Source organism: Thrips palmi, unplaced genomic scaffold, assembly GCF_012932325.1.
Source record: "Thrips palmi isolate BJ-2018 unplaced genomic scaffold, TpBJ-2018v1 HiC_scaffold_18, whole genome shotgun sequence".
Taxonomy (NCBI): domain Eukaryota; kingdom Metazoa; phylum Arthropoda; class Insecta; order Thysanoptera; family Thripidae; genus Thrips; species Thrips palmi.
Window position 1 is genome coordinate 1,780,827 of NW_023144627.1, and position 25,868 is coordinate 1,806,694.

Consider the following 25,868-nt stretch of genomic DNA (forward strand, 5'->3'; position numbering starts at 1 on the left):
AGTTTATAAAGTTCGTCAAACCAACGTCGTGCTGGTTACAGAATTGAGGAAAACATCACAAGAGAACCGCAACCTTTAAAAGCAAGCCAAACAATTCAACCTCAGCAACAATGGAGGGGCAGTTTCAATGCGCGACTACTCGTTTTTTCAGCCTCGCGATTTTCGAAAGGGCGCAGACGCCGAGAAAATTGTTGCCAACCCCCGACAGTTAATTTATGGCGTCTTTTTTGCTACGAACTTTTTACTGACAGACTTCAAAGACGTTCCAATGTCGGGACACCGTGCAATGCGTTAGCATTGGCATTTTCGAATTTCATGGCGTTTTGATTTCTTTTTATCGGCGACTTTAAATTTTGACAGTTGGTACGATGACACCGTGACGTTGCCATGGTGACTTTTTTTTCATGTTTTAACTATTTTGTCAGAACAGACATGATTTTTTGTCACTTTGACGAGGCAGGATGCTTAGTTTTGGGGAGTAGCACTGTCTTTGAAACGTTTCTGGAAAATGTGAGGGGATAAGGGTGCTTCATTGTTGCAAATTTATGTTTTTGTCGTTTACGTTAAATTCTTACGATAAATTTTCAAAATTTTCAGCAATTTTCATTTTTTTATGACAAGGAGTAATTTGGCGGGAACCATTTTTAGATTTGCGTCGGCGGAAGGAAAAGAATCTGAGCCGTCCCGGGCAATAGGGGTCCTCCTTCGTCGGAACCCCTAAAAATGTGTGGAAATAGCCGAATCAATTGTGGGAAAACAAATTGCCGTCAACCATTGAAAAAGTTCCAAACCACCCAAATTTCTATTTTGCTTGGGAAATTTCCGGCAGGTATGTAAACAAATCGTTTTCACTCTCATTCCAGGAACGTGACATCACGTTGAAACGAACGTGACAAAATGTCACGTTCGTTTGAGCATTGTGTCACATTCGTTTGGGTGTGAATTGGACAAAAAGCAGCTTGGTAACTTTCAAACGAATGTGACACAATGCTCAAACGAACGTGACACTTTGTCACGTTCGTTTCAACGTGATGTCACGTTCCTGGAATAAGAGTGTTGAGAAGTATAAGCCCGCGTTTGTCTTCCGGCAGAAGTCTGGACTGTATTTCTCGGGACTCGTGATCCAATTTGGAGCGTTCATTGTTTCTTTCGCTGCATCTTCGTGCTGTCTCTCTCGGGCTGATTGTGTAGCCAGTTTGCTGTTTCGCGCGCGAGGGACACCTCGTGGACACCCTGGTGTGCCGTTTCCATGGAAACGGCACACACTGCTGGAAATAACCACAGCAAAAGTACACAAATTTCTGGCAAATTTTTTATCAGGAAATTAGTGTACTTTTCAAGTACAACAATTGTTGTACATAGTACAATGGAGCTGGCATGACGAGTGCTGTGCAGTCCAGAGCTCGTTGTGGTTTGTACAATTCTCGTTGTACTTTCTACAATCCCGGTTGTACTTCTATTGTACAGTTTTTGTTGTACTTTTGTTGTACTATCCACACTTTTTCTTGCAGTGCAGCCCTTGGTGCTAACACTGTCTTTTCTGTCCAGGGTTGGGAGCCGAGAGTGGAGACTTGCGGGGAGTTGGCCGAGTCCCGCGTTTGGCGGAGTGCGTGCACTGCGTCGTGGGCGTCGAGGCCTTCGCCGCCCCCATGTGCGCCCTCGGCTGCTTCCACCCCTCGAAACGTCTGCCATTTATTTCAATCGCAAGAAATCGCAAAACCGCTCCGTCATTTTTAACTTGGATATTTATAGAGTACGTATGCAAAATTTGTACCTTATCCATTCAGTGGTCTCCTCAGAAAAGTGTAACGCAACAGACAGACAGACTCACGACCAATGGATTCCCGACCCCAGTTCACGGGGGGCTTCGCTGTCGCTTAGCCAATAAACATTCCCATGACTATAATCTGCTTTTACGTCAGCGTTTGCCTTAACGTTTTTTCTCTCTAATGTGGATGGTTACGAAAGCGGTACAAGTTTTTTTAATTTCCAGTGCTGTGAACGAACAGGAGTACCGACGAGGACACGGCACTCCGTGCTAAATGGCATCGAGTTGTTGACGGACTTTTTCTGGTTCGGCCGCATCGGCCGCGGCCTCATGTCATGCGAACTCTCACGGCAGTGTGGCAGAGCAAACTGATGCTGCTCTTCATAACCGCCGTCATTTACAATGGTTGTGTTCTTGCGGCTGTCGCGGTAAGGAAACGAAACACTTGGAATATGTTTCAACCTGTACACAAAGATTTTGCGTTCTCTCACTTCTCTCGACCTAAACAATTGCTTGATGTTTTAGTTTGAAGTCACGCCGAAAAGCTATTGACATTTTTGTTTCCAGTTACCGAACGGCTTTGTGTCCATGGCCGAAACGTTTTAATACGTTGCCAAATGAGGCCAAATTTAAACCTAAACCATAGACAAATATGCACTTAGATTTTTGGAAGCATTATTTTTGGGTCATTCTTTGGTACGATTCGTCGTCCCTGCCCCTTTGTGACGAAACGGTTTGTCTAAAGAAGACGCGGTTTGCGCGATGAGATGGTAATTTTTGTGCTTCGATGTAATCCACTATTGGGTTCGAAAACTTCTGAGGTTTTCAGATGGCTGTGGCCTCCGATAGGTACACAATGTAATGTAAACTGCGTAGCTGAACTAAAAACCTAACTGTCTACTAAGTACACACTTACAAATGCATGCTTGTAAGTACACACTTACAAACGCATGCTTGCAAGTACACACTTATAAACGCGTGCTTGGCGCATGGAGTTATACGGCGTCAAGCATGCGTTTGTAAGAGGCTTTTTTTTTTAAGAAGTCCGATCGTGGAACACGACCGATTAGGGATTTAAAGCCTGGTAAACTTACCGGTAAGAATGGGTAAAATACCGGTAATTTACGGTAATTTACTCTGCGAAAATCGGTAAATTACGGTAATTTTCGACTTAACCTAACCTTCCTGATGTTTTTACAGCTGAAATTTACTCAGAGTGCACAAAGGCATGAATATTTGGCAATAAAAGTGTCTCAACCACTTTCATATGCCTTTTAAAACACTCCGCTAGTCTAAAATTCCCTTTGAAAACAAATTATTAACAGTTTACATGCAAAAGTGCACATAAACATAAGATCGAATTTTTCCGTTATTTACCGTAAATTACGGTAAATGACCAATGTTACCGTAATTTACCGTCCAGATTGAAAATTACCGGTAATTTTTAAACCCTACGACCGATGCCGATTTCCTCCATTTTTTGGTCAAAGGTAGTCCTTGTGGGTCTAAGAAAGGCCACAAATTTTTGGGGCCGAAATATGCACCGTTCAGATTCTATGGGCAATTTTCGTTTTCTCTGACAACTTTTCACATAATATGGCCAAAATTGAAAAATCACCTTTCTGAGGCCTCTATGCACTCGATTGAGCTCAAAATGTGGTATCTTATGAAAAATCACGCGAGGAACACGAATCCGGTGCCCGTTTGTTGATAGGACAACCCAAACAGATGTTATGACTGTTTTTCAGGTTTTGTAGTGGTTTTTACTTTTCTTGGGGTTTTGGTGTTCGGCATCGATTTTCGCCAATCCGATGAGTGGATTTTATAGATAAAGGACCAATCTATCATACTACGAGATAAAAAGTTTGTGTTCGCCGCGTGAAAAGCAGTGGCGCTGCAAAAATTGAAAAACCGTCATTTCTGGGTAGTTTTAGATCAGATAAGCCACCCTTCGCGTGACCGTCTCCGCCCCATATTCAGTCTTAATATTGTCCCAAGTGATGTCAGAGTTGGTGTGAAATTTCACCGCTGTAGCTCAAGTAGTTTGGAAATGGCAGCTTTCTAAAGTTTTGCAATCACGCAAGGCATTTACTTTAAGTAGAATTGCGGTAAATGTGAACACTTGTCACAGATCGGGTAATAAATGAGATAGATGAGTGCGTCAAAGTTCTCTTAGCGTAATTTTGAACAAGGAATCCGATTTTGCTGGTACGAAGACCCTAGGCGAACACTGAAGCTGGAAAAAAGGCCATTTTTATGTGGTTTGCACGAAAACGTAGTTTTAGAGTACGCCTAGGGTCTTCGTACCGGCAAAATCGAAATCCTTGTTCAAAATTACGCTAAGAGAACTTTGACGCACTCAAAGTGACGCACTTCGGTCGTGTTCCACGATCGGACTTCTTAAAAAAAATGCCTCTCAGTGTGTACTTGCAAGCATGCATTTGTAAGTGTGTACTTGGCCAAGCATGCGTTTGTAAGTGTGTACTTGCAAGCATGCATTAGTAAGTGTGTACTTAGTTAGTAGACAGTTAGGTTTGCAGTGTGTACCGAAGCATGGCTCACAATATTTGCACCTTTCGTATGTCTCAACGAGACACAGGGTAATCGTTCTTGAGGGCTCTCTTTGCTAGGGCACCTCCATACTTCAACAATATCTTGCTGGCCTACACTGAGATTCCAAACGCTATAGCACGTATGGTGCAATGCAGCTGGGGCATTCCATGACTACGGGGCCACTTTCGTAGGTGACCATGTCCGATCTTGATGCAATTTGGGTCACTTATAGTACCCCCCAAGAAAGAATTTTGTGCAAAATCTCAGTCGGGTCGGACGGAAACTTCCGGAGATATCGAGGTTTTAGTGAATTTTCAAAAATCACCTAAAATCCACTGGCAAAACCAAAGCGTAGTATTACCCTCTGTTTTCAAGCGTAATCTGTTAACGCTTGAAATCAAGCGTAACAGGCTCATCCGCCAAGATTTCCCCTATCTAAATGCATGGGGGAATATCCAGAGTATGCTTCATTTCAAGCGTAACGTCTTCAAGCGTAACTTTATGCTTGACTCAAGCATAGAGTTACGCTTTAGTTTTACCAGTGTCGATTTAGGAAAATGACACGATATTACGTTTTGCACCGTGCTATCGTTAATATTTGAGCTACAGCAAAAAAGAGGGGTTCGTTGGAAGCGCAAAAGTATGGGGAATCAGAATATGTGATTGGATTTGAGATTCGAGTGCCCTACACTATTAAAATCTTGACAAATACAAAAAAAAACTCATTTTTTTTGCTAATGTTTAAGGCTCTGGGTAACGTACACCCAGAAAGGCAAATCTGAATTGCGCAAAATGTAGCCCAAACCTTTAACTTTCGATTGCTATGTCCAAAAAAGGTGGGTATGGGGCTCGTTTAGGCTGTGCAGCTTCTCGAAAGTGGAGATGCACTGTCGAAAAACGTTAAAAAAAATTAGCTAATTTTTCGTCCGAGCCTTGCTGTTCTGCTATCCATGGTCCCTCCCTCTTCAGTCATACCTCATTTTAAGCGTTTTTGGCCCGCCCTTCTATTCAAAAAATAGGGGGGGGCCTATGCATTTGCCTTTGTGTCTGTGTGTTGTTGTCGTTGTTGGCGTCTGTGTACAAGGAAGGAGTTGAGCTGGAGTAACCAGATTTGGAGGGTACTTCAGGAGTACCGTCCAAACAAATAATCCGGCGGTGCAAATCCCGCCCGGGTCGCACAAGGGCTGCTGCAGGTGCATCATGGTTTACATGAGCGGGAGGGGGATTTCCGCCATTATTGGTGCTAGCAGGGCACATAAGGGTATTTTTGGAATCGGGGCGACGAGACAAGATGAATGGACCTGGTCCCGACCCCATCGGCCGCTTTTACAAGTTGGCCAGATCAGGATCTTCAAAAAAGGGGGTCGACCGACTAAAAAAATTTATTGCAGATTTCGATTGGTCTCAGCAAGACCTTTTCAACCTGGGGTCGGAAAGGGGGTCCAGGAGCCCGACTTCGTCTATTAGTCACATCAGGATCTTGAAAAAAGGGGGTCGACCGACTGAAAATTTTTACTTAAGTTTAAGATAGGTCTTGGCAAGACCTCTTCAACGAGGGGTCGGAAGGGGGGTCCAGGAGCCCGCCTTCATGAGTTATGGGAAAAAGTGCGACGGACTCGTTTTGCGCTCCTGCTGTGCCTCTATTGCAAGGAGTTGCAGTAGCATGGCAAATATGGGTATTTTCGGAATGAGGGCTAAGAGACAAATGAAATGGGCATATTCTCAGGACAGTTGGAGTAAAAAGTGTAAGGACTTTTGCATATTGTAAATAGAAGGGCGGGCCTAAGTCACGATGGTACATCGATAACTTTGCTTTACCCGCTCACGTTGTGTGTGATGCGAGCGGGCCGAAGGCCCGGGCCTTCGACTGGCCAAGTTGGGTCTGATGCGAGGGCCGAAGGCCCGAGGAAAGGCCGCCGGCAGGCCAAGCTGGGCCGGCCCCCTGTCGAACCGAGTTGCCGGCGCAGCGAAGCGGAGCTGGCAACTCGGTTCGACGGAAGGGCGGGCCCTAGCTGGTTTCTTTGCTAATCCAAAACTGCCCTTGGAAATGAGATCCGAGGCACCAGAAAGGCTGTGAAGCCGATTTAGTGAAATCACAACATTTTCTCAAGGAATATTTTTCCGGAAAAAATGGCTATTTTCAACGCCATAAAGAGGACTGTTAGACAACTCGTATCAGAGCTCCCGAGGCGTCATTCTACTCAAAAAATGTCCTCTTTCGATAGAAAAAATAAAAAGTTTGGGTATTTGCGTCCTTCACCTACTAAATTCGGTTTTATTGAAAAAAGAGCACTTTTGGAGGATTCGGCTTGGGTCGGACTGAGCCCGAGCCAACAGATTACGTACTGCGAGTTCGCCCTGGGCCACCAGGACATGCAACCAGTATGTGTTTCGGAAAATATTGGTTAACCGCCGTCTTGTGCACCCTTCGGAACCGCCCCGCCCCGCCCCACCCCACCCCGCCCCGGGCGCGGGGCTCTCTCTCTCTCTCCAGACTTGAGCGCCTGTGGAGCAGAGGGTAGGCTATGCACCCTTCGGAACCGCCCCGCCCCACCTCGCCCCACCACAGCATGACTTGGCCCAGCTTCACCGGTTGGTGCAACATGTAGGTTAGGAAAGGCCTTTCGGCAATTGTCACACCAATAAGCACCCAGGAACGAGAGGGTAACGACTTCGGGAATCCGGCTGACAGCAAATTGGTAATCCATAATCCGGATAACCCGAAATTTTTAGGTAAACCGGGGTAATCCGGGAAAATTTTGAGGTAATCCGGGGTAATCCTGCTAAATCCAAAGGTAATCCAGGAATTTTGTTGTTGTAATCCGGAGGTAAGTTGGGGGTAATCCGGGGTAATCAGTAATCCGGCTGACACGAAATTTTCCAGTCGTTACCCCCTCGCCCAGGAAAGGCACTAAACGCGCGTTCGCGTCGCTAATCGCTTGTGTAATTTGCCGCAGTCCAGTTGTGACCTTTTTGTTGGCTGCGTGGATTGCAACACTTCTGACGACTGCTACCTGTCACATAAACAACACGAATTCAAACCAACCCTTTGAATGACAGACACTCGTTTGACGTAAAAAGGGGGAGGAAAAGGCAACGCACTTTCACCTGAGCGATTCTCACGTTTCGGGGTAGTTTCGTTACTTCTGACTCCTGTGCCCAAACGAGTGCAGATATCGACATGGGGTTTGTTTCTGATGTTAGGCAGGGCCATTGCCCACTAAACGCACACATTTCGAATAGTTCACGTTCGTTGGATTGGTGTACGTAGCGTTTGGAATACCCTAAATGTAACTTCCGTGATTGTCCAAAGAGAACACACTCGAACTTTCCGCCCCTAGTGTGGCGGTGTGGTTCGAAAATGCTGCCAACTGTCGATGGGGATTCGAAGCTTGGCATGTCTCGAGCTAATTTCAACCGAAGACCAATACGCCAGACTTCTTTCAAAGGTACTTATGCTGCAACGAAAAATGTCCTCCGTATATTCAATTTCACTCCACAAATTTCGAAAAGGCACCTCTGGACTTCTCCCCAAGCCAAAATTTTAACTTTCCATGACACAAGCCATCAAAGTGGAGTCCCTGGGATATAATTGCATGGGTCGCGGAAATCTAAGACGCTGTACACGGTCTCAAAGCGGGCTAGAGCATTATAAAATGGCGTGTATCAACAATTACCTGTAACTTCCGTGGCACCCTTTACCCAATGTTGCAGCAGTACTAGGTGAAAAAAATTTTCGCTTAAATGTCGGGCTTAGAGTATCATTTGACCCTGGAACGAATTTTAAGCCACAGCAAGCCCGAGTCAGCCGTTAAAGCCGATTTTCTCACTTTGTAACTTCCGTGATATCGTAATTTCCGTGATCAAAACACCCACTAAAACGTATTGGAATACCTTATGGCTCATGTTTTTAGGAAGATAGCACAAGGTCTTTACTATAAATACCATTTCCATAACTCTAGTATCATCCAGGACCCCAAGAATCAGAAAAACTTAATTGGATATTTCTCACTTTCGGCAAATCAGAGACGCCAAAACTACCCCGAAACGTGAGAATCGCTCACCTGTCGCATCTATCTTGAACAAAACCACAGAGTAAGATCAGACGCCAGGACCAAAAGTGCACACAAAGCAACACTTGTAAACAACGGAGCCGGCGACCCGAACAGCTCACTCTCCGTCCTCCCCTAATCAGCCCCCCCCCCCCCCCCCCCGTTACCCCGCCCCGCCGCACCAGACCGGCCGCGAGGAGACTGCAGGCAATCCCTTCGACGCACCTGTCGTGCAGGGTAGCCTACCCTCTGCTTCACAGACGCTAAAGCCTGGAAAAAAGAGAGAGCCCCGTCCCCGCGCCCGGGGCGGGGCGGGGCAGGGTGGAGCGGGGTGGGGTGGGGCGAGGTGGGACGGGGCGAGGCGGGGCGGGGTGGGGCGGGCGGGGCGGTTCCGATGGGTGCATAGCCTACTGTACATTCCCTCAACCCGGCGACCAAAGGAAAAGTTAAACAGCCGAACCCCACAGGGGGCCTCATTGTCGGAGTGCTGTTCCGGTGCGTTATAAGGGTTCGGTCCTTTGTTTCGCTCGTTGTTCCGAGGCTGTTTGCCACACTCATGATGGCACCAAGAAAAGGCCTGCATAGCAAAGGGTCGCCGCTGGCTCAGGGTTGAGGGAATGTACAGTACCCTCTGCTCCACAGGCGCTCAAGCCTGGAAAAGAGAGAGAGAGAGCCCCGCGCCCGGGGCGGGGTGGGGTGGGGCAGGACGGGGCGGTTCCGAAGGGTGCACAAGACGGCGGTTAACCAATATTTTCCGAAACACATGCTGGTTGCATGTCCTGGTGGCCCAGGGCGAACTCGCAGGACGTAATCTGTTGGCTCGGGCTCAGTCCGACCCAAGCCGAATCCTCCAAAAGTGCTCTTTTTTCAATAAAACCGAATTTAGTAGGTGAAGGATGCAAATACCCAAACTTTTTATTTTGTCTATCGAAAGAGGACATTTTTTTGAGTAGAATGACGCCTCGGGAGCTCTGATACGAGTTGTCTAACAGTCCTCTTTATGGCGTTGAAAATAGCCATTTTTTCCGGAAAAATATTCCTTGAGAAAATGTTGTGATTTCACTAAATCGGCTTCACAGCCTTTCTGGTGCCTCGGATCTCATTTCCAAGGGCAGTTTTGCATTAGCAAAGAAAAAACGCTTAAAATGAGGTATGACTGTAGAGGGAGGGACCATGGATAGCAGAGCAGCAAGGCTCGGACGAAAAATTAGCTAATTTTTTTTTAACGTTTTTCGACTGTGCATCTCCACTTTCGAGAAGCTGCACAGCCTAAACGAGCCCCATACCCACCTTTTTTGGACATAGCAATCGAAAGTTAAAGGTTTGGGCTACATTTTGCGCAATTCAGATTTGCCTTTCTGGCTGTGGGTGTACGTTACCCAGAGCCTTAAACATTGGCAAAAAAATTAGGGTTTTTTTGTATTTGTCAAGATTTTAATAGTGTAGGGCACTCGAATCTCAAATCCAATCACATATTCTGATTCCCCATTCTTTTGCGCCTCCAACGAACCCCTCTTTTTTGCTGTAGCTCAAATATTAACGATAGCACGGTGCAAAACGTAATATCATGTCATTTTCCTAAATCGATTTTAGGTGATTTTTGAAAATTCACTAAAACCTCGATATCTCCGGAAGTTTCCGTCCGACCCGACTGATATTTTGCACAAAATTCTTTCTTGGGGGGTACTATAAGTGACCCAAATTGCATCAAGATCGGACATGGTCACCTACGAAAGTGGCCCCGTAGTCATGGAATGCCCCAGCTGAGATATCGCACCATACGTGCGATGCCATAGCCATATTGCACCTTACGTGCAATGCGTCCCGAAAATGCCCTATGCTAATGCATGGGAATTGGGGAAGGGGGGGGTGCATCGCACTTCATGTGCAATGCTTTTGCATTGGGGGCATTCCAGACTAGGGTGGGCCGTAAAACACTTTTTTTCGATATCGCAAACGTAATAGCGCGCCAAAGTTACTTCATGGCAATACAAACTCAACGCGATCTGGGCCAGGTCTGTAACTTAAAGCTTGACCCTCGCGCATCGACGTTGAAAATTCGAAAATTTGACTTTTACGGGTTTTTCTAAAAACAGCCATAGAAACTGAACCTGATGTCCAAATGATGTTTCCGAGACGGAAATGGAAACGTCTGATCATGCTTTATCAGTTTAAGACCACCGGGACCCTCTACGAGCAGTAGAGGACTGATGGGAGAAAATTACAAAATTTCATTTTTTTTCCGTTTTTTGCAAAATGCAATAATTGCCTTCAGGGTTTGATACGGCTATCCTTACGTCACCGTCCCCGAACCATACCCCGAATCATCTTCTCTAAGGACCCCTTCCTCGTTTACAGCGCACGGGGTACCCCGGGATCCGTTCACACGTTAGGATTTGGACGCCAAAAATACATGTTTTACTAAAAATGCAAATTATCGATACTCAGGGCACTGTAGGGCACTCGTCTCGTCCGTATGAACTGTAGTGACTTAAAATCGATTACTAGATGGTGTCTTTGCGTCGCAGGAACCCACCAGTATATAGACAATCGGACGAAGAGACCTTTAGCACGCTATTTGCACTGTAAATCTCGTTAATCTAGACTTAAAACGTATTTCAGGCCGTAAATGGCTCGGCTGGATTAACGACAGAAGGTGGTTGCACGTTAAGGGGGCTCATACATGTCAAACACACTTTGTAAAATTATTTTTTTTGATGTAGATGGATTAAGATTTTACAATTTCTGTGTTAAAACCCTTTTAGACAATTGAGTAAGCTTCATTTTGGCTCAAAGGAAAGTGACTTTGGACATTTTTTGGAGATTTAGTCGAAACGTTTAAAATTTTGGTTCTCGTAAGATTTTGTTCGCATACTTGCTCAGATCTGTGGGGAAAAAATCAGGGAGACTCATCCCTAGTAGTGTCATAGAATTGACTGCAATGGGCTTTATATCTGCAATAGTTTTCAAGGAAAAAAATAAAAACAATTTTTTGTTAAAAAATTTGTTTAAAAAATGGTTAAAAAAATTGTTTTTATTTTTTTTCTTGAAAACTATTGTGGATATAAAGCCCATTGTAGTCAATTCTATGACACTACTAGGGATGAGTCTCCCTGATTTTTTCCCCACAGATCTGAGCAAGTATGCGAACAAAATCTCACGAGAACCAAAATTTTAAACGTTTCGACTAAATCTCCAAAAAATGTCCAAAGTCACTTTCCTTTAAGCCAAAATGAAGCTTACTCAATTATCTAAAAGGGTTTTAACACAGAAATTGTAAAATCTTGATCCGTCTACATCAAAAGAAAATTTATACAAAGTGCTTTTAACATGTATGAGCCCCCTTAATACGGGTTATTCTTATCCATCGTGTAGATTCTCATTTCCTTTCTCACCGTTATGTCCGTTTGCAACGGCCCCGGGGAACATACTTACGCTTAGTGCGCTGTAGAGCTGAGCCCCCCGTAGACAGGCCCCTGTTTCGTTTGTCTTCGTTATGGTAGTTTCTCAATACCGTTAAAATTTGTGCGACTGCCTGCGACAGCCGCAGGGACATGTAACGCCGGTTGACCAATTTTGGAGGTGATGCCTTCTTACAGGTAAACATTTACCTTCGTTCTGGCGTACTGTACCTTCGCGTTTTGCTCCATTCTCCTGCGTACAGTATCAAGGTGTCAACTTACACATACGCTGTAGGAAAAATCCGCGGGAAAAATACAGGCACAGTCTGGTAGAACATTTGTCTGGTACCACCAAACCTCAGCCAGTACGGCTTTTGGGGTACGGAGTACGGGTTTTTCATGACATAGGATCTCATGGGAAGCACGGTTTTTGGGTACAGCTGTTCTGTACATCGTGTGGTACGGTCTAGCCGTACCTTTTTCCTTAAAATGTACGGCCTTTTTTAAAGTGTCGTAGTCCCACCAGTGGTTGGGTGGGTAAGGGTGGTGGTGAATCTCGACGTACTGCCACCTTCTCGTGGTGAGGGCTGAGTCGTCTCGGATTTTCCGGGCGAGCCAAGAGCAGTACAGTGGAAACCGAATGTTTGGAAAACGGATTTAACCGAACCTTCAACGGAAATGGCGTTCTTAAGGTCTCTCCATTCGATTGTCAATATACTGGTAGGTGCCTGTGACGCAAAGACACCATCTAGTAATCGATTTTGATTCACTACAGTTCATACGGACGAGACGAAGGCCCTACAGTGCCCTGAGTACCGATAATTTGCATTTTTAGTAAAACATGTGTTTTTGGCGTCCATATCCTAACGTGTGACCGGATCCCGGGGTACCCCGTGCGCTGTAAACGAGGAAGGGGTCCTTAGAGAAGATGATTCGGGGTATGGTTCGGGGACGGTGACGTCAGGATGGCCGTATCAAACCCTGAAGGCAATTTTTGCGTATTGTAAAAAACGGAAAAAAAAGGAATTTTGTAATTTTCTCCCATCAGTCCTCTACTGCTTGTAGAGGGTCCCGGTGGTCTTAAACTGATAAAGCATGATCAGACGTTACCATTTCCGTCTCGGAAACATCATTTGGACATCAGGTTCAGTTTCTATGGCTGTTTTTAGAAAAACCCGTAAAAGTCAAATTTTCGAATTTTCAACGTCGATGCGCGAGGGTCAAGCTTTAAGTTACAGACCTGGCCCAGATCGCGTTGAGTTTGTATTGCCATGAAGTAACTTTGGCGCGCTATTACGTTTGCGATATCGAAAAAAAGTGTTTTACGGCCCCCCCCACTGAAAATCAAATAGTGATACATCTCACTCTCTGAGGGGTGAGACATAACTGTCTCATCCCGAAAAAGGGTGATACTAAAATGTATCAACGAAGAAATGAACGTACACGCATGTATTACCGAGAAAAAAGGTCGTACACAAATGTATCACCGAAAAAAGGGTGATACTTCCCCAGGAAAACAAGGGCCAATCTCACCTTTTTTTCGGTGATAAATTTGTGTACGACCTTTTTTTCGGTGATACATTTTGTACCGCCGAAAATTGGTGCGATGTCTCACCCTTTAAGAAACTCCCTTATACTTTAAAATACAGCATTCTAGTCGTCGCCGATTGAAAAACGAAAAGAAGAACGAAACCGGAAGGCGGGAAGAAAGAAAGTACGTGGCGAGCCCGGTTTCAAGGAGAAATATCGACAAATATCCTCAATTCCTGGGTTAAAAAGTATTTGAAACAGACGAAAGTGCTTTTGGAGAATATACGCCTCGGACAACTCTAAATCCAGTCCATTCGCAGGAGTCTGCAAAGTTTGTTGCCGACGCGAGTTCCAGATTTGTTCTTCTAGTTCTTCGATCGTGGACGACAAGAATGCTCTATTGAAACGAGTCTAAAGGTCGCAGTGCCAAATTGCATTATTTGGTTACATTACACCTCTGTCAAAATATAGTGACGCTAAGGCAAAATAAGGAAGAAATTAGTAAGAATAGCAAAAAAATTGACGTCTGGAACTCACATTGAAGGTGTCTGATAGTCCGGCCACACTGCAAGAGTTGTCTTTTGTGGACGTGATGTCCAACAGACCTAGCAACAGTTGCCCCGACAGTTTGGGATGGTGTGCGGCACCAAAAACCAAGAAAAACTCTTGAAACTCCGCGTTTTTTGGCGCTGAACACCCAATAGGGACATGAAGAAGTTGTCCTATCGTAGTACCGAGGTCAGTTTTGGAATCAGCACCAAAAATCATCAACATGGAGCGCTAACCAAGAGTCGTAGTCAAAAAGTCGTCTATATCGACGCACCCCACTGCGAACATAATTTATCAAATTCACTGAAATTCGCTCTCTAATTTTAAGGCTGTGTTGCCTGATCCTGACCTATAACCACCTTTTTCGAGCCGCAGCTGTTTAGAGGGAGTCTAAAGGAACATTTTCCACTATTGGGAAGTTTATGTTTAGACCCGCTTCCCTTTACATTTTTGCCTTGAAATAAGACACAAAAATAACAAAATTTTGTGTTTGAGGCCACTTTTTGACCTCTAAACTCGATCGTAGGTGCTTTTTGGCGACGGATTCTGATTCCTTGATAAATTTTACGTAAGGAGCAGTGATCTAGACCTCCTGAGTCGAAAACTTTAGAAGCAGGAGGGATTCGCGCAAAAATTGACACTTTGTTCAAAACCACTAAAAGAAATTTCAGAGAAAATTTCAAATTGCGATATCTCCGGAAGTATTCACATTTCGACCTTAAAAATTTAGGGTCATGTTACCCTAGTGGTAGGTAACATTTGACCACAAGAGGAACGAAATCGGCAGTGGTCACCTACGCGGCCTGCTAATTGGGTCTGGAATGCCCCATTGTACAAATTGACGCTATACTCATAGCGTTTGGATTCTCAGTGTACGTGACAAGGTAGGTGTACCGCCAGACCGCATCACGGCGTGACTGGCTTCGCTCCGCTACGCCAGTTACGCCGATCCGCGCCCGGCGTTACACCCACCTTGGCCTGGCGAGCGTAGCGAGTCACACTATATGCCCGTCCCTCCGGTATTTTTTTCACAAAAAATACACGTGACGGGCCAAAAGACGGTAAACTAAAAAATTACCAAAACTTTGACGATTTTCACTGGTGTGCCCCCTTAAACTCGCACGTTTTCTACAGATATTAAATTTGGCATAGGAGCATGTGTTTCGTCATGGCCAATAGAGTAATATCTGTTTCGAGTTGTAAATATTAAAAATTTAACAGAAAAGAGCCCTTTTCACAACGCAGGCTCTGGCACTGGCGCCACCTAGCGGAGAGAAAAATGCTTTTCGTTTAGTCTAAGTCCCCGAAACGAAGTTGGATTAATTTGACTGTCATACCTGATTGTGAGGTAACCTAATATTAGGTTGGAGGAAAGCTGTTCAATTTTCTCTTCTGTTTGAACATACACTGGCGTCCAAAATAAGGTCTCCCCTTATTCACATACTTATAACTTTTTTCGTTGTCTTCGGAAATGCTTGAAATTTGGCAGAAAGGTACCTTAATGGGTCTCCTAAAGGTTCCCAAAACGTCGCAGTTGAAAGTTACTGCAAAAAGGGTAAGCCACCCCCTCGAAAAAAAGTTGTCAAAATGATGTCTTAAGAACAGTTGAAAATGGGCTTTAAAAAATTGATTTTGACTAAAGTTGCTAAGAGGGAGTGTCACTGACCGCTGAAGAAGCGATTTGCCGAGATTCAACCCCCCTGTTCAAACCCACCCCTTATACCCCCAAACGGGGTAGCTTCTGAACGGGTAAGCGTCAAATCGAGGGGGAGGGGGGAGAGGAGAACGCAACAGGCAAACCATTCTTACTTTCAGTTTTCGTATTTTCCTCTCTACACTCCGGAAGGGTTTCAATCATTCTAGAATGCTAAAAAACTACCTCAGAACCTATGTTTTTGAGATCCCCTTTGCTCATCAGTTTCTTTATTTGCACAAGTGCCGTCTCGTCTTGCAGACGGCAGCCGGTATGAGAAAGTGGTCAGCCACACGCTGCTAGCAAGCTAAAAACGCTAATAACCTAGTTCAAAACGATGTTCTGAATATTTCAAACGAAGATAATTGTTAATCTAAGATCAACTTCCCCTGTGGGCCACTTTGGAGATGTTCAATACGAAATTTGGGAACAATTGGTGATGAAGTTGCTGAGAAACGTGAGCGTGTACGCTACAAACAGGCAGGCGCACGACCAGTCACTTTTTAGTGCGCCCAAACGCGGCATGGGCTTCGCTATCGCTCAGCCAATTAACATCTTGCTTTATTTCCGCAATCATTTTTAACATGTTTTTGACGAAATTTTGTGGCCCCGTAGCCAATTGGATCAAAAATGATATGTCGATTACGCCGCCGCCGCTAGCCTAAAATTGGCTGAGCCATATAACGATATTTCGCTTCCTATTCTAGGGACCGTATGTTGTTACCGTTCGCGAAATGGGGCTTTGTCCGGAATATGACACCGATGATGACCTCAAGATAGAAGGTGTTTTACACTTCAACCGTTCCAGCAAGGACAACCTTCTCTTCAATGGCTACGGCACGGTAAAAAACAACATCTTGACTCGAGGTGCAACCAGGGTGAGTGAGTGCCATTGTACGGAAAATGTATGAGACCAAGCAAAAAGTATCTATTTCGCGACTGCTGAAACGAGCCAATTCTATGTACGAACCTATTCGGACATTCCTATTATTGAGCTGCTGAGTGATCTTGGTCGCTTCAATCTGCAAAATTAATCTTTGCCTCTCTTTGACAGGCAACTATTGATTTCGCCAAGTGGGATTCAGTGTCGGGATGGAGAGAACACTACTTAGTAATGCCGTTTGGAGACGTTTGTTTTCTTCTAGAGGACATCGTTACAGATCTAGCAGAGTTACTTTCGAAACACGTCGACGGGTTCCCACGAAAGTGCCCTCTGCGGAACGTGAGTCCGAAGCAAACAAACACGGTTGGCTGCCATAAACAAAATTCATTTTCACACTTTCGCAAATATTTTCGGAACGGGCTGTCCGATCCTAGTCTTGTTTTCGTCCAATGGTAGATCTGATGTTTTCCAACAATCGGTATAATAAGGCTCTCTTACAAATTTCGACTCCTTTGTCGTTCCGTTTTACATTTTTAACTGAATTATCAAAATTTTAATAACGTTGTTACAAATATGACAAGGTAGGTTTACGTCAGACCGCGTCTTTTCGTAACAGGCTTCGCGATGTATCGCGGCCTGTTCCTCCAATCCGCGCCTGGCGTACCTACCTTGGCCTGCGGCGCTAGCCTGCTTTTGGCAGGCAATGGCTTGTCCAGCATCGGCTACTTCTAACTTGATAGAGTTGCTTCATCTACAGATAACACGATCTTGACCCTTGTAACTTTTCAACTCCAGACCCCCCTTTCTTCAAAACAGAAGTGATCTGCCTACAGAAACCTTGATTTTTCGCCGTTTTTAAGGTGTTTTTCGTCTATAGAAACTGAACCACGTGAGCTAGGATGGTGAAATTTCGCGTGTGCGGAGCTAAGAACATACCTAATAAGCCTGCGAAATCTCAGCCAGATCGGCCGAGCCGTTCAGAAGGAGTAGTGTACACACACACAGACAGACAGACAGACAGACACACAGACAGACAAAACTTTTCAACCGCACTGGAGTAACAGGCTTCGCTATCGCTCAGCCAATAAAATTGGAAAAAAGTGGTGAAGGAGTCTTTATACATGAAAGAGGCAGAGATTAACAAATAACGGGAATGGACTGATGTTCCCTCGGATGTTTCTTATGCCGAAAGTAGGACCTAATCAAATCACACTCCGGGGATACAGCAAAAATTGGAAAATGACCTTCGTTATCGTAGGGGGTGGCAACGGCCTAGAGAGACCGTGAAGCGATGCTCGCGTGGTCAGTGCAGAAGTTGCGCACTTGTTATGGATTATGAAAACTAGACTGAGTTTTTCAAAACGCTTTGCACCGATGGAAAGGGCTTGAAATTTCGGGTGCATCAGGCTTATTGCTCTTCTCGACCCCCACCACCACCACCCACTATAAAGGTGCAGTGAAAACACTGAAAAACACGTGAAATCATAAAATTTAGGAAAAACTCGAATGCGCCATGTTGATGTAAATAATTCCGCCCTTGTGTTCGGTTGAATTGGAGTATAGTATCGGGCAGTCTGCTAGGCCTAATGCACCCCAAATTTTGTACTCTTTTCATCTCTGCATAGCGTTTTGCAATCAACGGGCTAGATCTTACACACAGTAAATTGAAATGGCAGAATCTGTCAAGGGCGGATCCGAGGCTTTAGGGGGGGCAAGTGGTGCGAATTGCCTACGTTCAGGGGCATTTTTGTTTGAAGATACACCAAAACAAATCTAAATATAAGCTTTTTCATTGCCATAAACCGGGGGAACTTGAGACAGAAAGGGTAACTTGAGACACTTCTGCTTTTCTACCTTTGGAGCTGCCACTTAGCTGGGCACATTCCGAGGTCAAAACTGTCCAAGCACTTGTTTACATACTTGATTGGAAAGAGGATTAAGCGTTTGAACGGTGGTTTTGGACCATGCGAGTCAGTGCTATGACCATTTTTGGCTGAGCTAAAGCGGAGCCTGTTACTTCAGTGGGGTTGAAAAGTTTTGTCTGTCTGTCTGTCTGTCCGCACTACTCCTCCTGAACGGCTCGGCCGATCTCGGTGAGATTTTGCACACTTTTTGGGTATGTCCTTGGCTCGCCACACGCGAAATTTCATTATCCTAGCTCAACTGGTTCTGTTTTTTGGCTGAGCGATAGCGAAGCCTGTTACTCCAGTGGGGTTGAAAAGTTTTGTCTGTCTGTCTGTCTGTCTGTCGGTCTGTCTGTCGATCTGTCTGTCCGCACTACTCCTCCTGAACGGCTCGGCCGATCTCGGTGAGATTTTGCACACTTCTTAGGTATGTTCTTGGCTCGGCACACGCGAAATTTCACCATCCTAGCTCAACTGGTTCAGTTTTTATAGGCGAAAAACACCTAAAAAACGGCGAAAAATAGAGATTTCTGCAGATAGACCACTTCTGTCTTGGAGAAAGGGGGGTCTGGGGGGCAGAGCCCCCCAGCCTCGACAAGTTAAAAAGTGACAAGGGTCAAGATCGTGTTATCTGTAGATAAAACAACTCTATGTACAATGTAGGGGGGTCTGGGGGGCGGAGCCCTCCAGCATTCAACAAGTTAAAAAATAACCGACAACGGACAAGCCATTGCCTGCCGCAGGCAGGCTAGCGCCGCAGGCCAAGGTAGGTACGCCAGGCGTGGATTGGAGGAACAGGCAGCGAGACATCGCGAAGCCTGTTACGACAAGACGCGGTCTGGCGTAAACCTACCTTGTTATAGCCGAAAAACACCTGAAAACGGCAAAAAATCGAGTTTTCTGCAGGCAGATCACTTCTGTCGTGAAGGAAGGGGGGTCTGGGGGCGGGGCCCCCCAGCCTCGACAAGTAAAAAAGTTACAAGGGTCAAGATCGTGTTATCTGTAGATGAAGCAACTCTATCTACAATGAAGGGGGGTCCCCCAGCATGCAACAAGTAACCGCCGACGGACAAATGACTGCCGAAGGCAGGCTAGCGCCGCAGGCCAAGGTAGGTACGTCAGGCGCGGATTGGAGGAACAGGCCGCGAGACATCGCGAAGCCTGTTACAAGACGCGGTCTGGCGTAAACCTACCTTGTGTATTCTCCATAGCAAATAAGGTAAACGTCTAAGGAAATCACTATGGACCGGCGAAAGCACCACTTCCGTTGAAAAGCAAAGTTACCCCAAATGGCGGGGTAACTTCAGACAACTTTGGAGGCCCGTGCCGTGACTCTCATTTTAGGTGACCCCCGAAAAATTCATGGGTTCCAAACCGATTAGTCACGTGAAATTAAACATGATTAGGATTTGGGTTGGTGAAAGAAGTTTAGCAGACACGCGGTCCAAACGTGAAATATTGTCTCAAGTTACCCCTGTTTACGGTATTTTTTATGTTTGCTTTAATGATAAAGCTATTGGTGACTCGATGTCTTTCGATTCGTACCACGTTTGATTTCTCAGTGTTTGTGCCATCTTTCTCCTTCGTTCCCTTCTCTCTCTCTCTCTCTCTCTCTCTCTCTCTCTCTCTCTCTCTCTCTCTTCTCTTTCTTCCCTCCCTCTCCCTTCTCCCATTTTTTCCCATGTCGGCTGACGCTAAAGAGGGGGGGGGGCAAAACACCTGTTGCCCCCCTTTAAATCCGCCCTTGGAATCTGCAGTGGTCTGATAGCCCCAAATCGCAGAAACGGGCAGGTAAATAGATCCGGGGCGGTTTTGCAGCAGGCGTCGGAATCCGTGCACTCGCCACGGAATCCGGACAACACTGCACCGTAATCGTTAAGGGGAGGTTCTACTGAAAATCTTACTTTCTCCAAATGGAGTCCTATTATCAATATTCGTTGTAAATTTTAAGTATTTCATAGTAAATAGATAAATTTGAAGTTTGGAGAGCAATACCTAGCCCCCAACCCAGTCGAAGAGGAATTTTCTGCTATTTCCAGTCGTAACTTGAAAAATTCTCCTACGCAAAGTATTTCAACGTAAACTAATGTTCTGGGCATTTTTCACTTCTTTGGTTCATAATTGATAAACCGTGGCATTTGTAAGATACTGGGACTATTACAAAATCATAAGCTGTGTTTTTAAGACAGCATGTCAATAAAATTTCATGAAAATGTTAAAAATTCTGGTATTTTGGTGTCTTTTTTTTCTGAAAAGCAACGCCAAAATAAATTTGTTGGGTACCATGTCTTGGTGATGCCACGCTTTATTGCATATGAGCCAAAGAAGTGAAAAATGTCCAGAACATCAGTTTACGTTGAAATGCTTTGCGTAGGAGAATTTTTTAAGATATTGCTAAAATAAGCTGAAAAAACCTCTTTGACTGGATTTGGAGGGAGGTATTGAGCTCTAAATTTCATGTTTGACTATTAACTATGTATTTCTATACATCTGCAACAAATTTTTACACTGGGGCTCAATTTGAAAAATGCAATGTTTTCAGTAGAACCTCCCCTTAATTGCGATTCCCTCCACCTCGCGACTTTGAGATGTTATATTATTGGAAATAAAGAGTGTAGATGTACCGCGTAAGGAAAATATTAATTTATAGACTTGTCAAAGCAAGAAAAAGTATGCGCACACATCAAAATATGTTAATAATGTCCAAAACAACAAAAGCATCCAGAGACACAGTGAGGTTAGGTTGGCCAGGGAGACCGCAACCCCTTAGCAGTTTTGTCAGTTTCTGTTAGCCCATGCCAGTTTCTGTGACTACCAAATTCAGAATCATTTACTGGCGGTTTCTGTGGCGAACCGTTACGGATTCTGCCATTTCAATTTACTGTGCAATCGAAGCAAAATAAGTAACCCCTGCACCTTGCTCGCGCAAAAGTCACAACATTTTCATAACATGTTACGAAACCGTTTTCATTTGCTGAGCGAAGCGAAGCACCCTGTTTGGGATTTTGAATAGCTCATTTGTCCGACCCCCCCCCCCCCTGATGCCTTTAGTTTACAAGAGGTATCTTCCTCTGTTTATTTTTACTATAGTCATATGCGTATACATAGTCGAAGCTCCATAGTCCAAGCTCTATAGTTCAAGCTCTATAGTCCAAGCTCCATAGTCCAAACTCTATAGTCCAAACTCTATAGTCCAAGCTCGATAGTCCAAGCTCCATAGTCTAAGCTCCATAGTCCATATTCTATAGTCCAAGCTCAATAGTCCAAGCTCAATAGTCCAAGCTCCATAGTCGTACGCCAAGCTTCATAGGCCATTTATTTTGAGAATAAGATCTGTCGCGAGTAGGGTATGATCTTTCGCGAGTAGAGGAAGATCTGTCACGAGCCCGTTAGGTTAGGATTGGTTGGACCATTTAGTTTGAGAATAAGATCGGTCGAGAGTAGGGAAAGATCTGTCACGAGTAGAGAAAGATCTGTCACGAGCCCGTTAGGTTAGGATTGGTTGGACCATTTAGTTTGAGAATAAGATCTGTCGAGAGTAGGGTAAGATCTGTCACGAGTAGAGTAAGATCTGTCACGAGCCCGTTAGGTTAGGTTAGGATTGGTTGGATCATTTAGTTTGAGAATAAGATCGGTCGAGAGTAGGGAAAGATCTGTCACGAGTAGAGGAAGATCTGTCACGAGCCCGTTAGGTTAGGTTAGGTTTGGTTGGACCATTTAGTTTGAGAATAAAATCTGTCGAGAGTAGGGTAAGATCTGTCACGAGTAGAGTAAGATCTGTCACGAGCCCGTTAGGTTAGGTTAGGATTGGTTGGAACATTTAGTTTTAGATTATTGAATAGCCTTCCGTCGATTCAAGGAGAAACCAACCATTGCCGAATCACAATCCTTTGCGCCAAAGCATACTTCCTGGCTATCAGCCCCCAAAAAGAAAAGAGGCTCATTTTCAAAATAAACACATCCAAATTTACTACTGATGAAAATGCATTTCCATCTCCAGCAGAATCCAGCTCAGCATCGAGGCCGAAGGCCTTCCCCTGGCTAGTAACATTGTTGTGAAATTGTTATGAAAAAGTCATTACCCATATGTTTGCTGAGCGAAGCGAAGCACCCTGTTGGGGAATTTAGACATCCCAATTGTCCGACCCCCCCCCCCCCGGATACCTTTAGTTTCCTAGAGGTATCTTATTATTGATCTTAATCCTATATCCATATATGCATACATAGTTCGAGGTCAATAGCCCAGAGATAATAGTCCAAGGTCAATAGTCCAAGGTCAATAGTCCAAGCTCTATAGCCCAAGCTCTATAGTCCAAGCTCTATAGTCCAAGCTCTTTACTCCAAACTCTGTAGTCTAAGCTCCATAGTCCATATTCCCCAGTCCCAGCTAAATAGTCCAACCTCCATAGTCGTAGCACCATACGCCAAGCTTCATAGGCCATTTAGTTTGAGAATAAGATCTGTCGCGAGTAGGGTATGATCTGTCGCGAGTAGAGTAACATCTGTCATTAGCCCGTTAGGTTTGGTTAGGATTAGTTGAATCATTTAGTTTGAGAATAAGATCTGTCGAGAGTAGGGTAAGATTTGTCCGAGGGGTACCTCACTTCGAAAACAGGTGTACACTGACTGGTGACTATACTCAATTTCCACTTTGACTAGACTGAAAATATCACGAAATGCGTTGCAAAAATACTAAAATTGGGACAAATTTACGTGGTTTTGCCGACTTTTTCAGTGACTAGACTGAAACAAGGCAGTGACTGGAGTCAGGGGTGTACACTGACTAGACGAAGTGAGGTACCCCTCGGATTTGTCACGAGTAGAGTAAGATCTGTCACGAACCCGTTAGGTTAGGTTAGGATTGGTTGGACCATTAAGTTTGAAAATAAGATCTGTCGAGAGTAGGGAAAGATCTGTCACGAGTAGAGTAAGATCTGTCACGAGCCCGTTAGGTTAGGTAAGGATTGGTTGGACAATTTAGTTTTAGATTATTAAATACCCTTCCTTCGATTCAAGGAGAAACCAACCATTGTCGAATCACAATCCTTCGTGCAAATGCATACTTCCTGGTTATCACCCCCCAAAAAGAAAAGAGACCCATTTTCAAAATAAACACATCCAAATTTACTACTGATGAAAATGCATTTCCATCTCCAGCAGAATCCAGCTCAGCATCGAGGCCGAAGGCCTTCCCCTGGCTAGTATGAAAACTTATAACGCTGTTATGAAAAAACGTGAAATGAACAACAAAAATGTTTTCGTCACTGGTAGCCGGACGGAATCATTCCGAAACTGGCTTTTGTCGATATACCGGGATTCGGTCGGAGGGTGAACCACTGAGCTACACCTAGTGCGTTGGAGGGAGAAGAATGGCGCAGAGATATGACACCCCGCCGCGGCGGGTGACGGTGTCACGAAAATTCATAACAAAATCATAACTATGTTATGAAAACCCATTACAAGCGACTTGTTATGATAGCGTTATGAAAAAGTTATGAATCGGTCGATGTTATGACTTTTAACATCAATGTAATAAAATTTCATTAAAAATTCGTTATAAAAAGTCATAACCGTTTTTACGGAGTGGCTTCACGCGCTTCCTAGGCCGTTGCCGCCCCCCTGGTTATCGGTTGCCAACCCTGCAAACAAACCGATGGGGGAATCCTGTCTGATAACAGACATCACCTGCTTTACAAGACGAGATGTGAAATTTAAATTAATTACAACACATGTGACACTGGAAGATAAAGTGTTGATAGTACAACAAAAACTGTACAATAAAAGCAACAGGGATTGTAGAAAGTACAACGAGAATTGTGCTATCCACAACGAGCCCTGGACTGCACAGCACTCGTCATGCCGGTTCCATTGTAATTTGTACAAAGATTGTTGCACTTGAAAAGTACACTAAATTCCTGATAAAAAATTTGCCAGAAATTTTTGTACTTTTGTTGTGATTATTTCCTGCAGTGGAGGGAGTGATTTTTTTTTTTTTCGAAACTTGCGAGTGCGAGGGGACGATACAAAACTGATTACATTTTAAATACAAATAAAGGGAAGCAAAGAACTACAGAAACGAACTGCTGATGAACAACTGCAGTTTCATCTACAGTTCAACTACAGATCCTTCCACGAGGGGGTGGCGGCCACGGTAGAAATTTTTATGCCATTTGATCCAGGAAGCGGAAGAAGGGGATAACTCACTTTGGGCCATTTTCCAGGAGAAACCAAAAACTGTTAGCAGGGAAAACTAAAACAAAACAAATGAATGTTGCAGATGTTAATAATTTCAAAAAGCATGAGTACAATTTTGGGGAAAAAATCAGAAGTGTAAGGTCCCTCCGTAGAGGATTTCTGCGACTTATCACTTTCCGTTGAAATGGGAAACAGAGTCAGCTCACCTTATATTTCCTAAACAAAGAGGAATTTGGAGACAAGTCAAGTGGAACAATAGTCTGCATAAAGTGTATGTTACTCAGGAGTATTTTTTGGACTTAGCTCTTTTTTCCAAATTGAAATTTAAAATTAAGGGGGGTTAAGTTGAGTTGATTCTTTTTACACTAGATTCATAAAAATACAAGTTGAGTAATATCCTTTGCCCAATTTGTCAAACGGACTCATGTGGACTTCGGTTGAGTTATCTCCATTTTTTCCAATGAAATTTAGACCGTAAAAGGGGTTAAGTTGAGTTATACCCTTTTTCCATGTGGATTTTCTCTTAAACTGCTTGGAATTCAGTCAAATAATTTGGTGTACTGATGTAAACCATTCTAAGGCACAATAATAAAATAAAAACTCAATTTGGGGATAAGTCAAGTTATTCCCTTCTTCCGCTTCCTGGATCATTTTGTAAGGTGCCTTTTATTAAACGCTCTTTTTTGTTGCAGATAACGTACAATGTCACCAACACGCCGTCCCGGATTGGACAGCTCAGGCATTTCCCCGTCCTGCCCTACGGCAGATTTCGCGCACATGTGCTCTACTTTCACGCCAAGAAACCGCAAGTCACGAAACCTCGAGCATGCACTAAACTTATCGTTGACGTGTCTCCAAAGCCAACAACCTAGGGAGAAATTTGATGCTTCTCATGGTTAGACACCGACTGCACTGTGAGAAGGAACTTCATTGTCGTTTGTTAATGCTGTTGTGACATACCCCCGTAAACATAAATACTACTTTTAGTCGTACTTTGGACGTCCTTTTCGGGACTATGGACATCCCTGAATCTTGTATGGAAAGTAGTAAGGGAGGGTGGGGCACCTACACTGTTAAAAATCCACTGTAATATTACAACACAACCACCTACAGTAATGCTGTTAAAAAACAACCGTATTGTTTTGTATCTGAACGGGAAACCCATCCAGAAACAGCACTTTCGTTTCATAACAACTTCCTTGTCAAGAAATAATAATGTAATCGTGATTAAAAACAGTTGTGTTGTCGTTGAACAGGTTTCATGTTTAGAAACAGCCTTTTGCAATCTTAAAACATATATTGTTGTCAGGTTTCAAAGTTCTTGTTTAATAACAGCACGA

At 44.3% G+C, this 25,868-nt stretch overlaps 1 protein-coding gene across 1 annotated transcript; it reads left to right on the top strand.

Annotated features, from left to right (window-relative positions):
• Positions 1–2,084: 2,084 nt before the first annotated feature.
• LOC117645499 lies at positions 2,085–25,868 on the top strand. The gene is made up of 4 exons (XM_034385755.1): positions 2,085–2,196; positions 16,254–16,424; positions 16,601–16,768; positions 25,221–25,868. Exons 1-4 carry the CDS (start codon positions 2,104–2,106, stop codon positions 25,398–25,400), a joined length of 612 nt encoding a protein of 203 aa, XP_034241646.1. The 5' UTR covers positions 2,085–2,103; the 3' UTR covers positions 25,401–25,868.

Coding starts and splice junctions, on each gene's coding strand:
- LOC117645499 (XM_034385755.1), top strand. CDS start 2,104: ATGCGAACTCTCACGGCAGTGTGGCAGAGCAAACTGATGCTGCTCTTC. Junction 16,425..16,600: donor TGACTCGAGGTGCAACCAGG/GTGAGTGAGTGC, acceptor TCTCTTTGACAG/GCAACTATTGATTTCGCCAA. Junction 16,769..25,220: donor GAAAGTGCCCTCTGCGGAAC/GTGAGTCCGAAG, acceptor TTTTTGTTGCAG/ATAACGTACAATGTCACCAA.